The sequence below is a fragment of the Phocoena sinus genome, chromosome 13, assembly GCF_008692025.1.
Source record: "Phocoena sinus isolate mPhoSin1 chromosome 13, mPhoSin1.pri, whole genome shotgun sequence".
NCBI lineage: Eukaryota > Metazoa > Chordata > Mammalia > Artiodactyla > Phocoenidae > Phocoena > Phocoena sinus.
In genome coordinates, this window is record NC_045775.1 from 61,679,437 (window position 1) to 61,704,044 (window position 24,608).

The 24,608-nt window shown below is 59.2% G+C and overlaps 1 protein-coding gene across 2 annotated transcripts; it reads right to left on the reverse strand.

Annotated features, from left to right (window-relative positions):
* Nucleotides 1-242: 242 nt before the first annotated feature.
* LOC116764687 (cytochrome P450 26B1) lies at nt 243-19,863 on the reverse strand. Of its 2 annotated transcripts, none has more exons than XM_032653506.1 (6): nt 18,983-19,863; nt 15,261-15,485; nt 6,225-6,500; nt 5,811-5,966; nt 4,103-4,387; nt 243-3,720 (listed from the first exon to the last, which is right to left on the reverse strand). In XM_032653506.1, exons 1-6 carry the CDS (start codon nt 19,184-19,186, stop codon nt 3,328-3,330), a joined length of 1,539 nt encoding a protein of 512 aa, XP_032509397.1. In that variant the 5' UTR covers nt 19,187-19,863; the 3' UTR covers nt 243-3,327. The 2 variants fall into 2 exon arrangements, with proteins under 2 accessions (XP_032509397.1, XP_032509396.1); XM_032653505.1 differs by having other exon boundaries at nt 5,811-5,987.
* Nucleotides 19,864-24,608: the final 4,745 nt, after the last annotated feature.

Sequence of the window (24,608 nt, forward strand, 5' to 3'; positions counted from 1 at the left end):
TGGGGACAGTGGCCCTCCAGGTACATCCTCCCCTCCCCAGGGAACCTACCGCTCACAGGATACAGTCACGGGACCTCTGTTTGCTTTCATGCAGGGAATGGGGGCTGGCCCCTCAGGGCAAACACTGCGGGGAAGAACTTCCTGCCTGACAGGTGGGACTGGGTGTTGTTGAAGGGAAGGTGGGTGGACGGGAGGATCCTTTCAGGGAGCTGGGAAGGCAGAGACCAGACAGCCAAACGAGGGTGAGTCCTCAAGGTTTATTATAGAAGCCTATAAAAGAGCCACATTGAGTATTTCCAAAATCACAAAATGCACAACTTTTTTAATATGCAACATGGAATATTATATACAGATTAAAACCACGACAGCAAAAACACTCACACGGTACCAGTTTCATATCAAAACAGAACACACAAGTGCTTTTTCAATATTAAAACAACTGTGATAAAAACATATTAACATTTTGAACCATGTTTACAATAGAGGAAAAACTTCATATTTTACTAAATAACAAATATTTAACAGCAGAAACTTTATACTAAATATCTATTTTGAATTATAACAAAAATAGTACTTATAATAGTTTATAAAGACAGACACAAAATTATAACATTTATGAAAAAACAAGTTTTGTGTATAAAATTATATTATAGCGATCTGGGCAGGGTCAGGATGGTGACCAGAACACAAATGCCAGCGCCCAACATTGAAAGTGCTTCAATCTGCAAGCCCATGGCGGGAAGAGTTTTGTGGGGTTTTGTCTTTTTCATGTCAAGTTACAATAGTAGGAATGGTTAAGTAAGAACACATCGCCCATCTGATGCTACCTCTATAAAACCTACACACTAGCACACAGACACGGATGGATGTAAAGAGGAGACACGGGTGAGTCTCAACATTGGAACCCTCCTGTCAGCCAGTCAAGAGCTTTCTTCAGTTCCCTTCTTATTGCCTTTGAGACCCAGCGGGGCAAATGATCCTTCTTCCCTCCCTCACAGGGATCCCCCTCGGCCTTGCCTTCTCTGCCCCTCCCAGGCTGGTCACCCAAACCAAAGGCCACTGAGGTCTCCCGCAGCCTTCCAGCTCCCTGCCCCTCGCCGGGGGCCAGGCCTGGCAGGCTTCCTGTCTGAAGCTGCACTTACTGCAATCCTCGATATTTAGTCAAAGACATTTGGTTCAGGGCAAGCTGGGTCAGCTGAGAGGAGCATGAACCTTCCAGACACCGGGCTTTTTTGTAGGTAACAGATTCTGGTGCACCATGCAGCTGTTTTCAAGCTTTGATGAGTCTTTACACATTTTTGCCTGTTTTTCAGAATGGGGCGGTGCGGTGGGGGAGATTGAGAGATATTACTCATTTTATTGATGTCAATTTTTGCCAATAACGTCTGTGCCGCACTTGCCTTTTAACAGTGGAAAGGTAGGAACCAAATGAAAGACTTGAGAATGAAGGTGACAGAACAGTCCGCAGGCACGAGCCATTCCTGTAAAGCCCACCACAAGGCAGGTGTGCATGGGGGCGGGAGCCGGGGGCTGCCGCCTGCCCACTGAACACCACTGGGGGTGCCACTGAGCTGCTCACACGGGCCACTGCTACGGAGAGGCGACCGGGGAATCCGCGTCCCGCATTCTTCTTCTGTGTGTTTTTGATTTTCTCCTAAAGCGGATTCACCACTTTTATAACAACAAAAGCCAACAGAGAAACACAAAAAGCAAAGAAAAACTTGAAAACAGACAAAATCACTTAGAGACTCACCAAAGGCCCCAAACCATCCCCGGGAGGCATCCCTAATTGCCAACACTCAAAATGCCAGTGGCAGGAGCTGCTCTTCTTTCATCCCCTGACCAGCCGGTTTTCAACCAAATCACTTCTGACAAATCACACGTACCCTCCTCCTTAGCTCTCGCTGCAGCGCCCTCCTCAGCTGCCTCAAGACCAAGCAGAGGGCCTGAGTCAGCTCTGAGGAAGGGCTGCCTTCTGCACTCACCTCCCCTTGCTTTCACCTGGTCCCCGCACCCCTGAGCTGGGCTAAGCAGACAGTGGCATAGAGGGGGGAAGGGACTTCAAGGACACCTTTCCAAGGGCAAAGGGCAAAGGGTGAGGGTTGAGGCAGGGACGACGGAGGCCCTGGCTCCCCGTCAGAAGAAAGAACCCGTATCCTTCCCTATACTCACTAGCCAGAGTGGGGGGCACTGGGGTGAAGAGTGACCAAGTGGGACACGGCAGCAGCCTCCAAACCCCCGGTGATCAAGGTTTCTGACAGAGCAAGGAGGGAGGCGGTGGGCCGTTTCCCCATCCCCGCCAGGGGACAAAGGCAGATGTGCTGGATTTCACCTCGGGAGTGAGGCTCTGAGGTTGAACCCACAGAAGGTCTGGCACCTGGGGGAGCTGCTCGACCCTAGGCCAGCGGGGGGTGGGGGTGGTGGCTGGGTCACTTGCAGAAGTCCTGCGGGGGACAGCTGGGATGGAGGCCAGGGGATGGAGGAGATACTTGTTCCAGTCCCAGTAACACCAAGATTCGGTTATATTAGTGAATAAATATGGGGGTGGGGGGAAGGCCATCCATGAGCCGAGGGCCTTGGGTGTATGTGTAACAGGGAGCAGGGTGGGCTCCAGGCTGCCTGGCAGAAAGGTGCGGGTGTCAGTGCACGTGCCCAGGGCCACCAGGGAGGAGGCTGGGAGGACAGGGCCTGGGGCTCCTTTGCCCTAAGGTCAGAAGAGAGAAAAAGTAGCAGCAATAGGTAATTTCAAATGTCCAAAACGGCAAGGGGTGGGCCTCCAGGCTGGTTACAGCCTGGCCCCACCCTGCCAAGGGTGACTGGTGTTCTATTACCCAGGATGCTGTTCCCCGCGGGCACTGGTGGCCACACCGGGAGGGGCACTCGTCCCATCTGAGCCGAGGCAGGAGGGGAAGGAGTGCTGAAGAGAGGGCCGAAGGGGGCACCTCTTTTCCTCCCTCCCCCCACATCAACCACCTGACCTCACATGAAAAGAGTCCGAAAGAAAAGGGAGGGGAGAGACCAGTTCAGAACATCACAAGCAAAGGCTGCAGCACAGCTGACATCTAACACTGTGATGGGCAGGCGGGGCGGGGGGCCAGGCCCTTTCCCGGGGGAGCTAAGCTGTTGGGGACTGGAGAGACTAGAGAGAAGGAGGGGCCAGGGGGAACGCCCGACCCCCGAGAGCCCTTTTGACTTGGGGCAGGTTTGCCAGGGAGGGAAAGAGGGGCGGGCAAGGCCTGGGGGGCCCTTCCTCTTCCCCGGGCTCCAGCCCCCTCCCACACACAGGTTTCTACCCTTCCATCGCCTCCCGCCCCGAGGCCTGGCGCCCTAGACCGTGGCGCTCAGCATGGCCTCCGTCTCTGGCAGGATCTTGTTCTGGTTGGAGTCCAGGCCAAAGAACTTGACACTGAGGCCATCCACCGGGTGCAGGACGGGGACCAAGGTGATGCGGGGGAAGGTCCGGGTGGCCAGCTCGAAGCGGCTGGTGCTGGCCAGCTCCACCGCCAGCACTTTCAGGAACAGCTTGGCCAGGTGCTTGCCCAGGCAGGTCCGGACACCACCACCGAAAGGGAGGTAATGGAAGCGGCCATCCTTGTCCTCGCTCCGCGCCTGACCGAAGCGATCAGGGTCGAAGACGTTCACGTCCTTGAACACGGGCGCCGTGTCATGCGTGTCCCGGATGCTGTACATGACACTCCAGCCTTTGGGGATCTGAAAACCCTGGAGGCAAGGCAGGGGCAGGGGTGGGATGCCGTGGTGAGAACCAGAGGAGGTCTGAGAGGACCCAGGACCTTCTGCCTGCCAGCCCCCACCCAGATGTTCCTGGAGGCACCCCACTGTGGTCCCCGGGGGCCTGGCCAGCCTCCCCTTTTGGCACGTCAGTCCATCTACTTATAGATGTCCCCATGCAGCTTCACAGCACACCCAGCTGGGCTGCATCTGACCCAGCATCTGGGGCAGGGTCCCTGCTGGGTCCCTCCCGTCAGCCTGAAAGCTCCCTGAAAGCAAGCACCGTCTCCCCATGAGGCTGAGGTACCCCACAGGGAGCTGGTGTTTCCCATCGGCCAACCCCCCACGCCACAGCCCATGGGCCCAGCCTCACGTCGAGCTCGAAGGTCTGCAGCACAGTGCGGTAGCCACCGGAGACGGGCGTGAACAGGCGCATGACCTCCTTGATGACGCAGTCCAGGTAGTGCAGCCCACTGAGCGTGCTGAGGCGCAGCGTGCCCTCGCAGGGGCAGCCGCCACTGTGCAGGATGCCCTGGGCCCGCAGCTCCTCCCGCAGCTTCTCCAGCACAGCGGGGTGCTTCAGCAGCTGCATGATGAGCGAGGTGCTGGCGCTGGCGGTGGTGGCGTAGGCGGCAAAGATGAGCTCCAGCGTCCCGTCCTGCAGCAGCAAAGAAGCACCGCTTGCAACCTGGGTTCGGCCTGGTGGCCCCAGCCTGGGGGCAACCCCTCTCTGCCGGTGTCCCCCCAGGCCCCAGGGTTATCTAGCTGGGCCCCGCTGCTTCCTCTGAGCCTCACGTTGCTGAGCCATTTGGGCCACGATGAACAGAGGTCACGGGTCCAGTCCCCTGGGGAAGGGCTGCTTCTCACTCACTGCCGCATTCCAGGGCCGGCCTCAGCAGCCCTAATGAGCGCAGTGAGCTCACAGCAGAAAGAGAGCAAATCCCAAGGAGCAGGCACTGTGCGGGCGAGTGGGGGTGAGGTGCGGGGTCTCAACCTGGGCCTCCAGACTGGCAGCCCCAGCTCCTTCCTCTCTCCGCAGGAGGACGTCTGGTAGGTGGTCAAGAGAGCTGAGGGGTTGGGAAAGCAGTCTGGGGTCATACCCACGAGGACCTGGGATGGAACTGCAGTGAGAAGGCTGAGGGAAGGTGGTCCCCAGAAGACTTAGGGCCCCTCCAGGGTCCTCTGGGGAGCAGTAGCCCCACAGAAAGGCCCCACCAAGTTATCTTGTTCCAAGCCCTGCATTTTACAAATGTGGATGCTGAGCCCAGAGAGGGGAGTGAAAGAGCAGGTCCTTTACTTGCCATGGCACCACCTACAAGTCACAAAACTTCTTATGAAATGGGAAAGTCTTTGGGGCTCCTTCCTGGCTCATGAGGAAAAAAAAAAACTGGAGCTAGAATACAGGGAAGCAGAGACAGCAGGGACAGAGCAGTCGGCAGTGAAGTGTCCACAGGCACCTGGCAAGCACGAGAGTGGCAGAGTCTAGACGAGGATGAACTAATGCTCCCTCCTCAGGTGGAACATCCACCCTAAGAAAGGGCAGGCAGGAAGCCCTTCTTGGAGCCCAGTGTGGACAGTCTTGGGGCCAGCAGCCCAACGGGGCATCGCCAGTGCCAGGCAGGCTGGGAGAGTGTCAAGTGCCACCCACTTGAAAAGGCTGCTCTTCCCCAAGGGCTGAGGCTGCCCTCCTGCAAGTGGCTTCTCCTTCTGGGCCTGCATTCCCCTAGGTGACCTCCTAGGGCTACTGTGACCAAGAAATGCACTGAAATAGTGAATACTGGGGTGGGGGGCTGGCTGGGGAGAGTGAGGGGGTCAACGACGCTGCGGACGCCGTGTCTGTTCAGGGTTACTAAGAACCAGTTTTCGGTATCTTTTCCAACATGGTAGATGGGACTGTGGGTGGGATGGAGACAGTGGGGCCCAGCTGCTGTGAGGACCACTCACCACCAGGACTGAGTGCAGAGCAAGCCATGGGGAGGGCAGGGGCGGCCCCGTCCGTGTGGGTGCTCCCACCCTGAGCAGCCCCAGCACGGAGCGCAGGCGTTTGTGCTGCCTGAGGTGGCTGGGGAGGGGTGCCCCACCTTCAGCTCCTGCATGGTCATCTCCTCCCCGTGCTCCTTGCTGCTCTCGATGAGGATGTCCAGTGCATCTGAGTAGTCCTTGCCCTGCGTGCACTGCAGCTTCTCCCGGATCGCCTTTTCCAGGCCCTTCTGTAGGGTCTGTCGTGCCTGAATGCCCTGAGGCGGGGAGGAGGCCATCTGGTTACCCAAGGGGAAGGGCAGGGTCACTGAGGGCCTCCTCCCAAGGCCGGGCAGGGCAGGGTGGGGACTTTTCTGAGAGCTCCCATCTAAGCAGCAGTGACCCTGGGTGAAGGCTCCAGCTGAAACCTCCCCTCTGTCTGTGTGACCAGTGACCATCTTAGCATTCAGCCACCCCTCCCTCAGGGTGGGCTCACGGATGCCCATCTCCTCTCCTCCCAGGCCCTGGGTGCTCACCCGCCGGTAGCCACTAAAGGGCAAGTCGACAGGCAGGGAGAAGACGTTCTCCACAAACTGCTGGTAGACTTCAAAGAGGTGCCCGAGGTCCTCCTCGGGGATGCTGAAGCCCAGCAGCACTCGGATGGCCATGCGGAAGGTGAGCTTCTGTGCCTCCTGGTACACGTTGATGGCCTCGGGGTGGCTGCTCCAGGCACGTAGTGTGTCCTGGATCACCAGCTGGATCTTGGGCAGGTAGCTCTCCAGGGCCTCGTGGCTGAAGATCTTGGAGAAGACCTGGAAGGCAGAGGGTCAGATGGACTCTGGCCTGCCCGCTCGGCCCAGCTGAAGCACCGTTCCCACGACCGTGATCAGGGGAAACTCCAGGTCCTTACCCTGGCCAAGCTCAAGACTTGCCGTCTCCAGACACAGTCCCTCTGCTGGCTCCTCTACTCTGAACCCCCCTCCTACTGCCCACGTCGTGGAGGGGAGGCAGGGGAAGGACGGGATTAAAACATAGTTCATAAAGTCGGGACATTCAACATCACTCACAGGGTGACCTGAGCTGGCATTCCTTTCTGAAACCCCAGAAAATCATGTGCTCCAAATAATGGCAAAGCCCGGGGACTGGGCAGTCCAGCTGCCAACAGGTCTGCAGGCGATGTGGCCATACCAGAGTGGGGGACAACACAAGAGGGCGCTGGGCAGGGCTGGAGGGGAGGCTGCCCCTCCACTGCAGGGGCCATTCCCGAATGCCCAGGCCACGGGGCAGACGTGCCCAGGAGGAACAGAACACAGGTGAATGGACTGGACAAGGAAGAGGTGGAAAGCAGTAAGTGGCTCTTTTACTCCACTGATGGGAGAGCAAGAGAGTCCAAGGCTAGACTGCAAGCAGGACTTCCTGAGACCCAAGACTGCTCTCACTCCCTGGGAAATACCTACTGGGTAGAGATCGTAGGGGGTTTGTTAACTGTGCCATCCAAATGTCTTCAGTGTGGCCGGGTCTGGAGGCACGGGGATGGGGGCAAGACTTCCCACCTCAAAAGATCAGAAAGCCAAACAGAAGGCCTTTTAATTTCCCACATCTTCCCGGTCCATTTTAAGTAGCCAGTGAGTCCCTGTTTCCACCTCCCTCGCTTGCTATCCTCCTGATTCCTGAGCAAGTTCCTCAGCCTCCCTGCCCCCTCCTCACCCAGATGCCCCTGCGCATAGTTTCACGCTGCTGCCCGGGGTGTACAGCAGAGGGTAAGATGTTAGTTTATTTACTGTTGGCCGGTGGGTCACACGGGCAACCAACCATGCTTAGCCCCGACCCCCAGAGTCCAGAGCAGAAGGGGGTGCCCCCTCCGGGGCCAAGGGAAAGTTCACCGGTGAAGTCGAGGGTCGGGGGGGGCGGGCAGCGCAGAGGAAGGAGACAAGTACTCCTCTAGCCGCACCCCCATCAACCCCACGCAAACCACACACACGCGCCCACCCTCCCCTCCTGCCCCCAAACACAACCACCGCACAAACTGTAAATGTGAGAATTTCCCCTGCAGTCAGCTCAAGGAGGAAAAGGTAACATTTTCCTGGCCTCAGCCCTGCATGGCTAATGGGAGGGCTGGTTTGCAGAAATAACAGTGCTGGCCCTTCAGTGGCCCAGCCAGGCGTTCACAATAGTACTTTCATTCCGAAATTCCCGGTGGGCAGAGGGAGGGAGGGAAGGAGGCCGGTGAGGGGCAGAAAAGCCAGCACTGTCTGGGGCTGCCCCTGCTGCTAAGGGACGGCTGAAATGTAGAAGGATGAGGGGAGGTGGCCAGGGGCAGCCCAGGCCTGGCCAGGTCACTCACACCTTGCTCAGCTGTGAGGGCCCCGGGAATTTCCAGGGCCACCTCCCGCCAGGGTGCTCTCTGCCTCAGCCCCACCCCCCTGGACCCTAGTGTCCTTAGGATGCCAGGTTCCACTCTTGGTCTAGGAGTTTTACGGGTAGGAGTGGGGCCCTGCCCCAGAGCCCATCACTGGCCTGCTAGGGGCCCTTATGAAACAGCAAAGAGCCCACAGAAGGAGCGGTAAGTGGTCCGTGGGAGCCAAGCAGGCTCACAAGGGATGCAGGATGATAATGGCTGCCAGGTGTCGGTGGGGAGGCTGGAGGTAGGGCAGGCAGGGGCAGGGGGGCCATGTCTGGCCAAAGCCAGCCAACCTAGGGCAGAGTCAAGGGCACTGCCCTGGAGGGAACGTAGCAGGGGCTGGTCAGGGCCCCCAGCACACAGGACACCTGGACCCAAAGGTGGGCATGTGGAGGGGGAATCAAGCAGAGGCCCATGCCGACCAGGACCAGCCGAAGTCAAAGCCAGCTAGGCTCCGAAGATGCAGTGGGTGGTGGGAAAAGGCAGGCTGGGCACCCAGAAACCCGAGTTTTATTCCTGGATCATCCACCAACTTACTGTGGGATCATGGCCAAGTCACCTTGCGGCCTCATGGTTTCCTCATCTGTAAATTGGTAAGGTTGAACCAGGTGATCTCTGTGGTCCCTTTCAATGCACAGATCACACGAACACCAGTATCTGTGTGTCCCTAAGTAGACGCTATCCCCTCAAAGAAGCCCAGAATCTGGCACGGCAACAGTCACCTGGTGTAAGTGCCTGCCAGGTCCCCACTCACACACCTCGTATGCGCTACGGTGGCTCAGGAAGGGCCATCCCAAGGTTACCAAAGGCGGAGCTCTGAGGGACCCCACTGCACCCCGGGGAGTGGCCAGACAGGACCCAGGGACAAGCCTTGCCCCGTCTGTCCCAAAGGTTACATTCCCTGCGCCCTCTAGCGATGGCCGGCTGAATCGCTCCTTCTCCAGCCTTGGGGGCCACGGAGAGCAGGAAGGACCCAAGGGGACCTGGGACCGGGCAGAGCGATTCCAAGGGCAGGGGTTCCACACCTGACCTCTAGGTGGGAAGGGGCCCTGAGCAAGGTCAGGAGCTGAAATGACTGCAGGAAAGCCTGCACCTGCAGGCCCCCCAGGGTGGGGCTTCTGAAAGAATTTCAGCCACGACCAGGGCTCTTACCTTGACCCAGAAAGGAGTCTAACTGGATGCTCTGGGGTCCCTTTCCTCCTGGCTGTCCCATGATTCTCCTCAGAGGCCCCCAGAGGTGGAGAAACCACCCAGATGAGAAGCCGAGCAAAGGCAGATTGCGGGCACTCCAGGCTCAAGGGGCTTTGCTCGGTGGTCACCAAGTCCATGCCCCTGCCTCCCACTCAGCTGTTCCACAGGCATCAGAGCCTCCCAGGCGCCGGGAAACTCCAGGGCCTCATCCCTGGGACCGTGCCCAGGGTTAACAACGTGGGCACTTCCCAAAGCCAGGGCAGTCCAGAAACCACCGCCCACCACAAAGGCCAGGAGGAAGCGGAGGTGCTGCCCAGGGCACAGGAAGGCCTGGGCACGTGGGGGCGATCAGGGTCAGTACTTGGGCACAGGTGAAGGCACCGGCGGAGCAGCTCATCGTGAAGAGGGGAAGGGTTCCCAGAGGCCCCAGAGCCCACGGCCTGACCGCAGTTGCAGCAGGAGCCAGGGCTGCTTTGTTTCCCTCTGGGGCTTCCCTTGGAATTCCCACAAGTGAGCCAAGAATGCTGGACAAAGGTCACCGGGAACCAGCCTGGCTCGGGCAGAGCCCTGCACAGGGAGAAGCAGGTATGGACATCCCATCAGGGTTGGCACTGGGGAGAGCAGGGCGGAAGTGCACGGGAGACCTGGGAACTCCAGGCACATACCCCGACCAGGACGGGCACTGGCCTTGAAGGATGTGCTTGGAAACCCTCCCCCAACCTCTATGGGTTTTCCCAACAATGCAGTTGGCTCAAGAGCCCACATCCTGGGTTCTCGCTCTCCCTGTGTAATAAAAGCTGAATCCATAACCAGGGTCGGGGGAACCACCAGGGGGCTTGTCAAGGCTCAAACTCCATATAATTGTTCCTACAAATGTCTCCCCCACACCCCCAGGCCTCCCTCCCCACTCCTGCCTCTTAGCCAGCGCCCCTGGGAGGGGAGTCGCTCACTGGACCCCCATGACCCTGCACGCTAACCCGCTCAGCCCGATAACCTCCCCTTCTCAACTGGCAGCTGTGGATGGATGGAGAGAAGGATGGGCAGCCTCAGAAGCAGGAAGAGCCAGAGAGGGGACCCACTCCCCGGTCCAGTGACTCAGACTGGGAGGAATGGAGGCAGCTGCCCGGGAGGGTGGGGGCCTAGGCAGGCCACCCCGCCAAGCCACCAGGGCCGCGGCCTGAGGAGTGGAAAGAATAACAGAGGGCGGGCAGCCGCAGAGGCAGCTGTCCGAACAGCGCAGGGGTGAGGCCAAGGTGCGTACTTTACGCTCAAGTAGGGGGAGGACAAGAAAGGACGTCATCCCTCAGCTGCCTGGCATTTCCACTGGACCTCCACTCCACCCTGGCTGCCTCCCGAGCCAGTCCCCACTCAGCCCTTCTGACTGGGAGAGGCTGGCCAGATCCCCCAGCCTGGGTATGCCCCTTCTGGGTCCCTAGCATCTGTGGGCAGAGTATCTGTCCCCAGCTCGAGTCCGGCTCTGACTGTCCCCCCAACTCTTCTACACACAACAAAAGCACATTGTGGACGAGGGGAGAGAGCAGCACTTGCCACATACCTGCCGGGCTCTGAGTTCTGTCCAGACCCTCCTATCCCTCCTCCAAGCATAGAAAAACCCCCTGAGAAAGCTGAGGCCCGAAGAAGGAAGGGCTTTCCCAAGGTCACAGTCTGGGGCACAACTGGCCACACTCACCAGGGTCCCTGAACACCCTGCCTCCCACCAACCCAAACCCCGCTGAGCCACCCTCCACCAGTCCTGGGGGCTCTTGATGTATCTAAGAGCTAGAAGGGGACGCTCCTCTAGGGCCCAAATTTATTCTGAGGGTAAGGCCAGCTGTTTCGGCTACTCTGTCAGCCCCTGGAGGCACACCCGCCCTGCCCTTCAGCCCCAGGAACCTGGAACAGATACAACTGGCTTAGAGGGATCAGGGCCAGAGCAGACCCCAGCCAAGCCTCCCCACTTCCAGCCAAGGCCACAACTGTCTCCCAAGGCTGGGAGAGCGAGCATCACAGCATCACAGCCTTGGACCCCACCCTGCCCTGGGAAAAGGACGCGGAGGGGGGTGAAAGGGAGGGCCCACACCACTCACCCCTGCCTGACACAAGGGCACGCAGAGGGAGGAGCCCACTCCCAGGCGCCCTGGTGGCTGGCCGTGGGCACCCTCCCCCGCTGACCTTCAGAGACATCCGCTCCTGCCACCTGCCCCCTCAGCAGCCCCGATGCTACAGTAATTTTTGGTGAAGGACCTCCGCTGACAGCACAAAGGCTCCGTGCCTCTGCCAGGGGGTGGGGACAGAGCTCCCAGTGGCAGGGCTGCCTGGCCATGCCACTGCCTTCCCATCCTACACAGGTGGAAACTTCTGCCCTGAGCTGAGCCTGGCAGACATGACTTTGAAGCCAGAGGCTGTGCAGTGGTTCAAAGGCCACCTGGAGCCAGTCTGAGCCAGCCTCCCCCAGGACCCCATGACCATGGGCCCTCTTGGCTCTGCCCTCTTGCTGAGGCACCTCCTGGCCTCTCCATCCCGACATAAACCCAAGCCTACAGAGGATTTCTGAGGCGAGTGCGGTAACCCTGAGCCTGAGCTCCTCCCCGAGCCAGGACGGGGCCCAAAGGCCAAGTCAGTGAAGATCAGTGGGTGGGCAGGCCAGGCTTCTTAATTCCTATCCCCACCTCAGCCACGGGCACAGAAGTCCCTGACGCCAGGGGTCAGGGTAGGAGGGGCAAGAAGACCACTCCTAGGGTCTCTCCAGTCCAGAGTTCCAAAGCTAAGTTCATCCTTGGATGCACTCCAAGTTCTCTGACAGAATCTCAAGGCCACTGCCTGAAATGCCCCGAAGATGCTGGCCCTTTGGTGCAAAGAGGCCCAGCCCTATCTCCAGAGGAAAAGAGGAAATGCCTGATCCTGGTGTGTGGGGTTGGGCACTGGATGCTTCCAGAACTACCCATGACAACCACCCCCCTTCTCTGGTAACCCTCCCGCCCCATCTTCCCTATCAGACTCCATCCACCCTTCCAGGGCAATTCCCAGCTTCTTTGCATACAAAGAGAGATGCAGTCCCTCCCCCATGAACCAGAGACCTCCTGGCCCCAGGTAGGGAAGGGGTAACAAAGGACGAGGGACAGAATCTGAGGTCGCAGCTATAGGGACACAGGCCTGGCTTCCAGAGAGGATTCTGTTAGATTGGGCGAGGTATTCTGGACGTTCTCCCTGGCAACCCTACCCCTCCCTCTTGGCCCTAGACCACCAGGGCAGACTGGACAAACACCTGGAGTGCAGTGGTGGCTGTGAGGAACCCCTTTCCCAGCACACCTGGTCAGACCTCCAGAGAAGGGGTGGAGTAGCAGCCCCAGTGGAAATAGTGACGGTCCTAGCTCCCCGCCAGCAGGGCCTCAGCACACCTGGCCCCCACTTCCTGCGAGTACATCCTAACCAGGCTGGGCCTGGCCCAGCAGCCCGCTCTCCAGCCAGGTCCCTGCTTGCAGCGTGGGCTGGCTAAGGCAGTGTGAGTGGCACAGGGCAGTCCCCACACTGGCCAAGTTGGGTCCACTGGGCATTGGGTCCAGCAGACTGGCCATTCTCTCCAGGACCAACCTGTGTGCCTCTGAGTACTCTCTTCTCATCTCTCCAGCTAGATTCTACTTCTTAAGGGCAAGGACCAAGTTTCTAGCTTCTATGCTTGTATCTAATCTAAGGCCTGCTACTTAGTAAACTTAAGTTTATGGAACATCGATTAGAGATTTGGCGGGGGAAGGATATTTTCATCTGCCCATTTAACATAGGACCCACACACATGCCACATAGCAAGCACACAACTAGCACACAGAAACCCTGCTTTGGGTTCCCAAGCCTCTATCAGGCTGAGCTGGTTTCTGGCTGCTCCCTTATCCGCAAGGTGCTAGAGGGCAAGGGTGCCTGAAAGAGAGAGACTATCTATGCCTCATCTGTGGTCCTCCTTTCTGGCCCCACCCAGGTCCCACCCCCTCACCCTGTCCCTCACTCCAGCTTCCTCCCCTGTGTATTCCTCCAGCAGCATTCATCTGTGCCCCGCTACTTCCTCCCAAATGGATGATGTAAGCCAAAATCTTGGAGCTTTCCAGGAGGGCCCTCCCCACCTGGAGGCCCAAAGCCAAGTCAGGCAGAGGGTGCAGGGAACTGCAGGGCAACAGCCTCTCCCCAAAGCCCTCTGCACCCCCAGGGTCTCACACTCAGGTCCTGACCAAGCCTTCTTCCCCCCAGCACTCCCTCCCCACCTCCACCCTGACCCTCAGCTTCTGGCAGCCCCAGGTGGGCAGGGCTGAGGAGGGCTCTACTTGGTGGCTTAGAAACAACTCTTCCCATGGATGCCCGTGTTGCAGGCCCTGCCCTGCCTTTTCTTCCTTTCCCGACCTGGTTCAAGTCCCTCAATCTCTCCAAGCCTCGGGCTCCTCTTCTGTGAGAAAGGGACAGTAGTTGCGTTCTTGTCAAAGTCTTTATAAAGATAAAATGAGAAAGCAGCCACATTCTTTGGAGCTGGGTTTCTGAGGCTCAGGCTCTCTCCTAACTCTTTGAAATACGCTTTTGGTGGAGTCACAAAGACTAAGAAAAAAAGGAGTGTTCGGCATATTTGAAGAGCCCCCATTCTTGAGCCTACGGGCCCCCTCCCAGCCACTCCCAAGAACCCTCCCATCTGACCCCGGGCTCTGTTAGCTGCTTCCTGCTCTAGTGAAGCAGATGGGAAGACCACTTCAAGAGCCCCTTTCCCAGCCCCTGAAATACGTGCTTTAGCGGGGGGGGGGGGGGGGCGGGCGGGGTGGTGTACGTGCTGACCAGTCCCCTCTGATTTTTCCTCCTTTTATCTGTTCCGGAGAACTACTCTTCGCAGGCAGTTCGGAAGGCGACAGATTGTACAGGATGAACTCCCCTGTTCACACACAGACGTCCGGAGGAGGGGTGTGCCCCACCATGGCCCTCTCCTGTCTCCCAGGCTCTGCCACTTTTCCCGGAGATCAGAGGCTGCCTCTCCCTTTCCTTTAGGTTTCAAACTGGGTGAGTCCTCTGACCCAATGGAAAAAGTGAAGGGAGGGAGGTCGTGCAGCGCTGCCCCTCCCCACCCCCGCACCCCAGTCGCGGCCGCTTTAAGCCGGCGGGCCGGCGCCCCGCCCGCCGGCGGCTCAGCTTTCGGGTTACTGCAGTTCAAACAGCACGTGCCGCCCGCGCTCTGAGCCGCAGCGGCGGCGCTGCCCTGGGAGGGGGCGGGGAGGCTTGCCCCTTGCGCGCTGGCTCGCCTCCTCCGCGCCTCTTCCAGGCGCTCGGGAAATCCACAGGATAAAGACCCACTTTCTCTTCCTCTTTATGGGAGGGGGTAGGTGCGCTTTGATCCCCCGCCGCGCCTCGGCTCGCCGAAGTTCTCCCACCCCTCGCCCTTCCCCCTCTGTCCAGACCGGTGCGCGCAGTGGCCCAAATTTCACCTCACCCCTCCCAAGCAAGGCCCAGCAACCTCTGCCCACAAGGTGCCCCCAGTCCCCGCGCCTGCCCGCGTCGCCCTTAAGCAACCTGTGGCCGGGAAGCTAGGTGTGATTTTAGAACGATCCGTCAACAGTCCTCGGAATTCCAGGGGACGAAAAGGAGGAGCGCTGGCCACCGTCCGCCCTCTCTTTTTTCCAGGTTTGTGGAACACGACGTTGACAGGCGTTGGACGCCCCTGTCGCCGCATGTTCAAGTTGTCCAAACCAACCCCCAATTAGCCACCCGTTGGGCCTGGCAGTGCGCACGACTTGGTGGCTTACCAAGAGGGCAGACCCGGAAGAGGCCTGTACAGGCCCTGGATCTGGGATCGCAGCCGTCTAGGCAGGGAGCTTCGGGATCCTCCCACATGGTGTGCAAATGGGGGCGCGGATTCTGGTAGGAACGTCCCCGAGTCTCCGAGAACTCCTTACCCCGAGGGAGGTGCACGAGAGAAGATCAGAGCACGGTTGCGGGGCTCTTGGCCTAGAGTTCTTACCTTGCGCTTGTTGCGGTGGATATCGCCGATGGAGTTGGCCACCGTGTTCGGGCCCAGCAGCATGCGTGTGCTACGTGGCCACTCGGTGCTCACGAGGTGGTGCTCGCCCATGAGGATCTTGCGTACATTCTCCGCGCCCGTCACGCGGATCAGCGGCCGCCCGAGCAAGTGCGTCTTGAACACGTTGCCATACTTCTCCCTCCGCGACGACTGGAAGCCAGAACCCTGCGGGTGCCACGCAAAAACTTTCTCAGGGCCCACATCTCCAGATGGGACACCAGGGAGGCCCAGCCTCGAGGGCCCGCGGGGGAGGGGCGGAGGATCCCACCCGGGGCACCAGTCCCCTACCCCCCCACACACACGCATGCACGCACGTAGGTTTTATTTTTCGCAGCATGCATAGGAACTGGGGCCTAGAGGATAATCAATAAAGCAAGGGGGCGAGAGGCCCAGGGCAACCCCCCGGGGGGTTGTTTTTTAGTAATGACTTGCGGGAGGGAAAAGATATCCTGGACTGCAGGACCAGAAGCTAGAACCTCCGCCTCCCACTTCCCCCGCCTCGCGCTCGGGAGACTCTCGGAATAAATATTTCCAGGCTCCCGGCCACGGGCTGGCGAGACCCTGAGGGGTGGCCGCAGGCCAAAGATTATTTATAGCGGCGAGCGGTCGGTGCCCGGAGGCAATCACTACAGATGGGGGTTGGGGTTTCCTTCGTTCGCTGGTGTGGGCCACGAAGGGACACGGCGGCCCTCTGAGGGCTCCGCAGGGTCGAGTCATGGGCCGGCAGCCGCGATTTTCCTAATGCAATACGCCCTGGAAATAACTGAGGAGGACTTTCGTCGTCGCCCTGGAGTTTGGGACGCGAGAGCAGAGGAAGGCGCTTCCCGATGGGCGGGGTAGGGCTGGGCGGGGCCGCCGTCTCAGGTAACCGGATCCCCGGTGGCGGCAGCGCGAGCAGAGTGGAGCCAGGCCCCGGCCCGGGCCCGGCGCTCGGAGGAGCTGGCTGTGTCGGCCCCACGCGGGTACCGGAAACAGAGGGGACCTCCGAAGGGCGGGAGCAGGGGCGTCCCGCTCACCTTTGACGAAGTAGCTCGCCACCCCACCCTGCATTAACCCTTCTCCGGCCAGGGCAACAGCCGGTGAGAAGGGGAGGGGCGCCACCTGTCAGGCCGTCCCGCCTGCCCGCCTGCCCGCCTGCCCGCCTGCAGACGTGCGGATGCCGGCTCCAGACCTGTGGGGTCATGCACTCCCCGAAGGGACACTCCGCTTCCTCTTTTCCCGGGTTGGTCCCCCTCCTCACTTTCCCTTCTTCCACGGAAAAGCATTCGCCAGTTAGATGTGTACACACCCCAGCCCTGCCGAAAAGTGACTCTGCAGAACCCGGAGCCCTAATCACTTTTCCACGTGTGCCTCCGGCCCGGGCGCGCGACAGGGAGCGAGCTCGGAGCGCCCGCGCCTCCAGGAGGGGGACTGGGCCGCGGGGGACACCGCCCCACTCCCAGGTTGGCGGGTTGGGGAGAACTCCCGCCACCCTGCCGCGGTTCTAGACGGCGTCTACCCCTTTAAGAGAAATCAAGGCGAGGGTGGAGGTGCGACAAAAGGGGGCAGAGAGCGGGGTTCCCTCCCTCGGTCTGCTGTACCGGTCTCTCTCACTACGTCTGACTCTCCTCTCCTGCGTTTCCTCTGTTTTTCTTTTCTTTCGACACAAAAGTTGGGTTGTGAATTTTCCGAGGTCGCCGCCGCCTTTCTCCCGCGGCACCCCCTCCCCCGCCTCTGATCTGCCTAACTATAATTAAAGTGCGTTTTTTGTGGCATTAATAAAGAGTTATTTGTCCGCCGTTTCCACGGTCTTCACAAAGAGGACTTTCATAGGGGCGGCCGCTCGAGCCGCGAGTCCAATTTATACAAAAATGTTGTATTTTTAGCCCTGGGCTCTGTTTAGATGGCGCACGGTGGAAACGGAGAGCCCTTGGAGGTCCCCCCGTAAAATCTGATAAATGACTCCGAAAAAATAAAGCTGGGATTCAGAGGGCTCCCATTAACCCCTTCAGTGCTTCTCTACACTCATCTCCCATTTCCTTCTCACCTCAGAGTCAAGGGCCCCGGGGGCGAACAGATTGGGTGGCGTAGGCCTGCTTCCCCCTCCCCATCTTACATGCGGGTCGGACGCGGAGCCCCAGAAGCCCTTGTGGGATTCGGAGAAAAGGTCAGGGGACGTTGGTGGCGGGGGTGGGGTGGGGGCGGTGAGGAAGGGGGGGCGGTGACAGACCGCGAATTCTGCAAATTGGCTCTAATACGGCAGGGGCCGACGCCCCTGTGAATATATTTTATTTCCTAAATTCTCGGCCAAAAGCCTAGACCACCGCCGCAGTTAACCCTTTAAGTGTGTTGGCACGGGAGAGGCTCTGGGGATTTCTTTACGGCAGCGGGGCGGGGGGAGGTCCCATTGGTTGAAGTGAACCCCACCTTGTTGCACGAATAGGCCCCCAAAGAGATGGGCTGATACCGGGACTTGGGAAAACCGCAGGGCAGAGGAACCTCGCGTGCCCCTCCCGCCCCAGCTCTGCTGTCAATTGGCGCGGGGCGGGGCTGCGCAGGGTGTATGTGTGTGTGCACGCGGATTACACGCGTCTGTTAATTTCAAGCCAAGATTTCGCACTTCTAAACTCACAGGTCTCTGCGTTCACCTCCCGCCTCCGCTTTCCCGGGCCGAGACTGTTTCAGTACAGCCTACCTTCTGCTAACTCCTAACAGCATCTGCCGGACAAACACGCGTGCACACGCCCACACAACACACCTTCCGCGGTTAACCCAGAGGACTCCCCCCCAAAGAAAAACCTGCTGTGTATCGAATTGCAAAAGCGATTATCTAGCACTTGAGGATGTTAATTCCAGGTTAATCTCCCCATTACCTACCTGGGTCTGGTCCCCGACGCGCCCACCCCCATTATCACCAGCAGTGCGGGTTGTGTGGCGTCTCACAACAAACACAAACGCACTCTATGGGTCTCACACACACCTCTCCCAAGTTACTCTCCCCTGCTAAACTGTCCCCACCCAGTAAGTAAATAGACCCTTTTCTCCGAAAGCCGAGAAACCTCGGGTCTCAGGCTTCTCATTTTCCTTGGGTTACCTCCTTCCTCCCCCACCACAAAACACACACACTTTCTCAGACCATAGAACGGGGCTATAGTACCTGGCGTGGCCGGTGACGCGGCGGGAACACAGCCCGGGTCTTAAAGGGGCAATCCTGGCTGCCACTGGCCCACTCTTTCTTTCCCTGACTCAGTTTTCGGGTCCCAGTGACACCGCCAAAGCCCGGGAAGTCGACGGTGACTGGGGCCTGGAGCGCGAAGGGGAGGCGAAAGCGGCTCACGACTGGATGCCCCCTCCGGCTCGCGCTGCGCGGGGAGCCCCCATGACGCTCGACGCACCCCTGTTGAGTCGCTCGCGACTGGAAAAAGTCGGTCTTGGGAGCCCTCTCGGATTCGGGAACCTCTCTTACCAGCCCCTTGAACCTGCGCACCCGGCGCCAGCGGGCTCGGAACCACTCCGCAGGCGGGCAGGGGAAGCCCGGGCGGCTCAGGCAGAGAGGAGGGAAGGGGCGGGGCGGGGACCCGTGCCTTCAGGCTCCCGGCGCCCCCTGGCCGGCCCGCGGCTCCATCCGCCTGGTGCTCGCCGCTAGCGGACCCTGGAGAGCAACGGAGCTAGAGCGCCCTTACCTGTAGCAGCCAGTGGCCGGTCTCTCCGATGAGCGGGAAGCCCATGGAGCCCTTAGGGATGGGCAGCTTGCAGCTTTTGTCGCGGGTGGCAGCCCAGCGCAGCTGCCACAGCTGCTGCGACACGGCCAGCAGCAGCGTCACCGACACCAGGCACGCGGCGAGGGTGGCCAGCGCCGACACCAGCTCCAAGCCTTCAAAGAGCATGTTGGCGGCCGCTCGGGGGATTGGCTGTGCTGGCCGCGGCGGGGGAGGGGAGGGCCAGACGAGAAGGGACGGGAGCGGCGGGGGAGGGGAGGCTGCCGCCGGGGGTCCTGGCACCTCCGGCCGAAACAGAAAAGGAGCAAGGAGCCAAGGGAAGGGAAGTGGAGGCTGCGAAGGGAGCGGAGACAGTGGGGGGAAATCGCCTAAAAGAAGAGAGAGAGGAGACACGAGGCGACTCGGAGTGTAACTTTGTTTGTTTGTTTGTTTGTTTGTTCCCTTATAGCGGACTTAGGGGCTGCTGGAGGGGTGATGAGACGAAGCCGTGAATCAAGCTGGTGGATTAGCTCTCCCCGCAACCATCACACTCGGAAAACTTTGGAAAACTTTGTCCAGCGGGAGCCTCTCTCGTAAGCCCCTTCCCCTGCTGGGGGGGGGGGAAGAGGGGGGGACAGAGAACTAGCGGAGAGAAAGTGCGATCGATTTGTCAAAAGTTTTCCCCTCCGATTCCTAGGTTAAAAAAAAAAGGAAAAAATCCTGAATCCCCAAATTCCAACGAACCCAGAAACTTTGGGTGCGAGAGGGAAGGCTCCCCGGCTGAGGCGAGTGGAGAGGCCGAGCCCAGCGCCCCTGGGCTGCCCTGGGCGGCGCGCCGGAGCCCCAGAGCCGCCGCTGCACCCCCGAGGCGGGCGCGGCGGGCGAGGCGGCGCGGCGGGCGCGGGTGCGGAGCCGGCGGACCGCGGCCCGGACGGGACGCAGCCGGCGACAGAGCCCCGGGCGGGCGCTGGGGCGGCGGCGGCGGCGGCTGGCGGGAGGGGTGAGGCGGGGTGGGGTTGGGGGAGGAGGTGAAAACCCGAGCTGGGCTATTGTATCAATTAAGAAAAGGCAGTCCGTCCCGGGACGCAGTCTCTCGGCTCAGGAGTTGCTGCTGGGAGAAGAAAGGGGGGTGGGGTGGGGGGAGAAAGGAAGGCAAAAGGAATGAAAGAAGGGAAAAAGCAGGAGGCAGGATTTCAGGGCTGATGGTTTTAAAAGCTTCTCTCAATGTGAATTTGTGCCTCTGAGAGCCAGGCGATGCGCGTGTTTATATAGAGCCGGGAGGCTGCGCCGTGGGCGCTCCGCCAGCACCCCCCACTCCCACCCCCACCCCCACCCCCACCTCCGCCGCGCTCCCGAAGCCGGAGGCGTGGTGAGAGGCCGGCGGCCGGAGCGTGTGAGCGCCCGCCGGCCTCCAGCCCCGCCCAGGCCGCCCGCAGCCCGCAGCCCGCCGCCCGCCCCGGACCCACTTGTAGCCGCCGCAGGATCAAACTCAGTTCACCTCTCGCCTCTTCTTCCTTCTCGCCGGCGTCTCGCTGAGCCCGGCACCTACAGACGGACGAGATGAGACACACACACCCACACACACACACACACACACACACACACACACACACACACACACACACACACACGGTGTGCGCTCGCACGGTGCCCGCTTGGCTGCTAGGCTACTTCCCTCCCTCTTTTCCTCCCTGTCGGGCCCCGGCCCCCTTCCCGCATCCCAGGCAGTCCCGCGTGGGCTGTCGCCCCAGCAGCTGAGGTCTCAGGCGGACTGCCCCTCGACTGAGAGGCGCCAAAGGCCCCTAAACCTGTGCTTAGGGTCTCCAGCTCCTATCCCGCGGGACCCCGCTGGCTCCTATCTCCCGGAACCCCTCAATCCTCTCATTTGCCACTCCCACTCTCTCCTAGCCGGGGGGTCCTCCATCCCGGCTCTGGGCATCCTCAAACCTCGGAGGCCAAGGTCCCTTCCCTCCCCCCCCATATGTCTCTTACCCTACAGGACCCCGAAGTTCCCCTCTCCCCGTGCGCGTCCCGGGCAGCTGACGCCGCAGCCTTCCTTTCGGACACCTCGAGACCCCCTAATTTGTAGTCCCCTCCGCCCCCCCCCCACTGCGTCGGAGGAACCCCGATGCTGGTCCGGTGAATGTCCCGAGAAGAGGACAAATGCTGCGGCCCCTGCACCCGGAGGCGGGAGGTGTCGGGTACAAACGTTCATTGATAAATTAGCAAATAAACACGCCAGGTGAGCGCGGCCACCTTCTCCCAGCCGGCCGCTGAGGGCCCAGCGCGCGTGCCTGTGCGAGGTGTGCGTGTGGCCCGGGGCCGCAACTGTGTGCGCGCGCGAGTGTGTCCCCGGGTCGGCCCGACGTCTGTGGAGCTGTGTGGCGTGTCTGCGGGTTTGTGTGTTCTCTCTGGTGCTGTATGTGTGTCTGTGCGTCGTGCATCCGTCTGTCATCTGGGCTGTCCTCCTGCGTGTCTGTTATACATGGAGCTATGCGTGCCAACCCCGACACGGTCTAGCTGGTGCCTGGCTCGCCCTCTCCCGCGCGTCCTGTTTTCCCCCAGCCCCCTTTTCTCCGTCGTTCACTCTTGCACTCCCAGAACAGAAGACTCAACCTTCAGTTAGGATGGCGTGTGTGTAAACGAAATTAGATTCCCCTTTTAACACCTCCCCTGCATCCAGTACGAGTTCTATTTTAGAGTTCACCAGAAGAGAACGTGTATGTGTCTAAGGGGCGAGCATCTGTGCTGTCCCTCCCCGTGTGAGCCCTTCCGAGGTTGATGTGGCGGGCGGAGATTTAAAAGCTTTCTTGCTTCTAGCGCTGGGTCATCTCGGCTCTCACTCTCTGCCCTGGAACCCCACCTGGTGGACAGTTTTAGCACTACAGATCCAGGGGGGAGGCAATTCCTGCTCCCCCCCCCTTCCCTCTGTCTCCATTCACAGGGAAGATCAGCCCTAAAGGGCCTGCTTGCAGGCTCCTAAGTGGCTCCACTCCTGCTTCAGTGCCCTCAGACTTCCACCTCAGGCGGCTTGGGGCCCAGACCCTCACAAAGTCCCTGTCAGGACCACCATGACCCCAGAAATAGAGAGCTGGGGCACATCCTCACAACAGGGAGGTTTCACAGGACAATCAACTCTGGATTGGGTACCCAGGGGCCACGAGACCAAAACCACACCGTTCCCTTTGCTGGGGGGTGGTGGGTGAAAGTGGGCAGGAGTGGGGCTGGGGGAGATTGTTGAGGCTCTGCTGTTTTGAAGAGCCCTAAGAATATAGCCTGACCCCCAGACACAGCACTCCTCCGGGATGGCAGAATAGGCAAGGTGACCCTGGGGAACCCATGTGTGGAGACATCAACCTCTGAATGGATGGACACACAGCCTTATAGAGATGCAAACAGATGCACAGGCAAATACTGAGAGGGCATGGGCGCGCACAAGCACACACACACACACACACACACACACACAGGAAGACGCAGGCACGTACACTTAGAGAATCATTGTCAACAAATTCACACAACACCAGCCTCCAACCTCAAGAGACCACAGGAGGTGTCTGCTCTGCAGGGATCACAGCCCCAGAAGTCTCCACGAACCATCGTCTTCCCCTCCCCCGCTCCTACTTCACTGTTGGCTTTTGGGCACTTTCATCCTCTCTTCCTGTTCAGGTGGGAGTTGGGAGGGGCCCTGGGGGAGTCATTCTGAGTTCTTATGGCCCAGCCACCAAGTGGAGTCCTGGGGAATGTCCATAGGGACAGCATGGCTTCACAGCAGTAGTCGCTGGATTTCCTGATTGGAACCATCTCTCTTCTCAAATCCCAAAGAGTACTTAAGAAAAAAAAAAAAGAAAAGAAGCCATGGTATTGTAATTCTCTGCATTGCCGGAGGTGCTGAGGAGAGTAGGAATCGTAGGGCTGTGGAGCAGCCTTGTTGAGTGGGGCTAGGACAGAGAAGGGTCAGCAACCAGCTTCACCAGTCAGATTCCATCCGAGGACATTCCTTCATCCGCTTCACTTGGACTTCCGACTTTGGTCCCAGACCAAGCCCTGATCCAGACCTCAGTCTGACCCCTAACCCTGACCTAAAACAGACCCCTGAGCCTAATCCCAGGTTGACCCTTAATCCTGGTCATAGAGTGACCCTGTCCCTGACCCCAGACTGAACCCCAGTCTTCTCAAGCATCATCCAACCCTACCTTTGGCGAGAGGAGTATGTCTGGCCCCTTGTGGACGCCCCAGAGATGGGGCACAGCTCAACCTGTGAGGCTCTGGGAGCAGAACTGGACTGTAGGACAGAATATCTCCCTCCCACCCCCTGCTCCAACTACAACCTTTTTCCATGGGGCTTCAGCTATTGCCTGAAGTGCTCTGAAGCCTTGGTTCACAGCTTGCCTCCCATGTCCCTGTAGCCTTACAGTTACCTTGAAATCAGTCAGAACAGACTGGGGGATCAGTCATGGGAATGCTGGTTCAAGTGGAGCTCTGCCTGGATGAATTTTGCAATGCTTGGCAGAGGGGCTGGGAGAATACAGAGGGCAGGTATCAGACACCCTTGGAATATGTAGCCAGTGGGGCAAGGCACAGCCTCTGTGCCCTCTTCCCGGGCTCAGGAAACACCCATCAACAAGAACAAATCTGCTCCTCATAGAGGCACAGAGCTCCCCAGGAGTATCCCAGCCTTTCTATGTCCAACGGAATAAAGACATTGCACTTGCCAAATCCCTTACATGTGTGCAGCCCTGTAGGGCCAACAAATGTCTTCTACAGCTACTATTTTATTTCATCTCCACACAGCCCTGTGAGATAACACTATTTGTAGACATTAGACCCTCTCCCCCATCAAGCACGCAGCCCCATGAGACGTGAGATCCTGTCCCACGTGGCAGCTGCCCCTTTGTTTAACATCCGTGCTTCTGACCATTAAAGCTGACAACGGGGGGAGCTGTTAGTTTTACACTTAATTTTGCATAGTTGGGGCCCTGAATTTTTTAAATTGATGCGTATTTACTTCCTTTCCCCTAAAACTACCTCTGCTTCCTCCAACCATAGCCAAATGGAAAGGAGCAGAAGCCCAGGATAAAAAGTAGGGGTGGCCAGTGGCCAGAGCAGAGACCAGGAGGCTGTGGGCAGGAAACAGGGCTGGTGTTCAGGGCTCTAACAGAGGTTGCAGGGTCTTGCCGGCCTCCCGTTGGGCTCATGGTGGTCTAGCCTGAGGGACGAAGCTGCCCTGTCCTGCCTCCCTGGCACCAAAGGACCCTTGGAAATCAGCTCTCAGCTACTCATCCTCCCCAGGGCCTCAGGATGGTCCCCATTTCATTCTAAGGCCTCTTTATACACACCTGCCAGTGGCGGGACCCCTTGCCTGAAAAATTTCAAGTCCAGTGGGGAAGCAACATTCTGTTTCTTTCTGAGGGGCAGTGGAGGAGAGGGCTTACCCTGTGCCACCAGGTCCTGCTCACACATGCTCCTCGGCTGCTTCTCCAGAACTCGAGAAGAAACAGCTACCCCAGCAGATCAGCAGAGCCCCTTTGGCCCTGGATCCCAGCTGTGGCCCCAGATATTCATCCCGAGGCCTGTTTGCCCTTCTCTCACGCTGTGCCCTCCCTCCAGA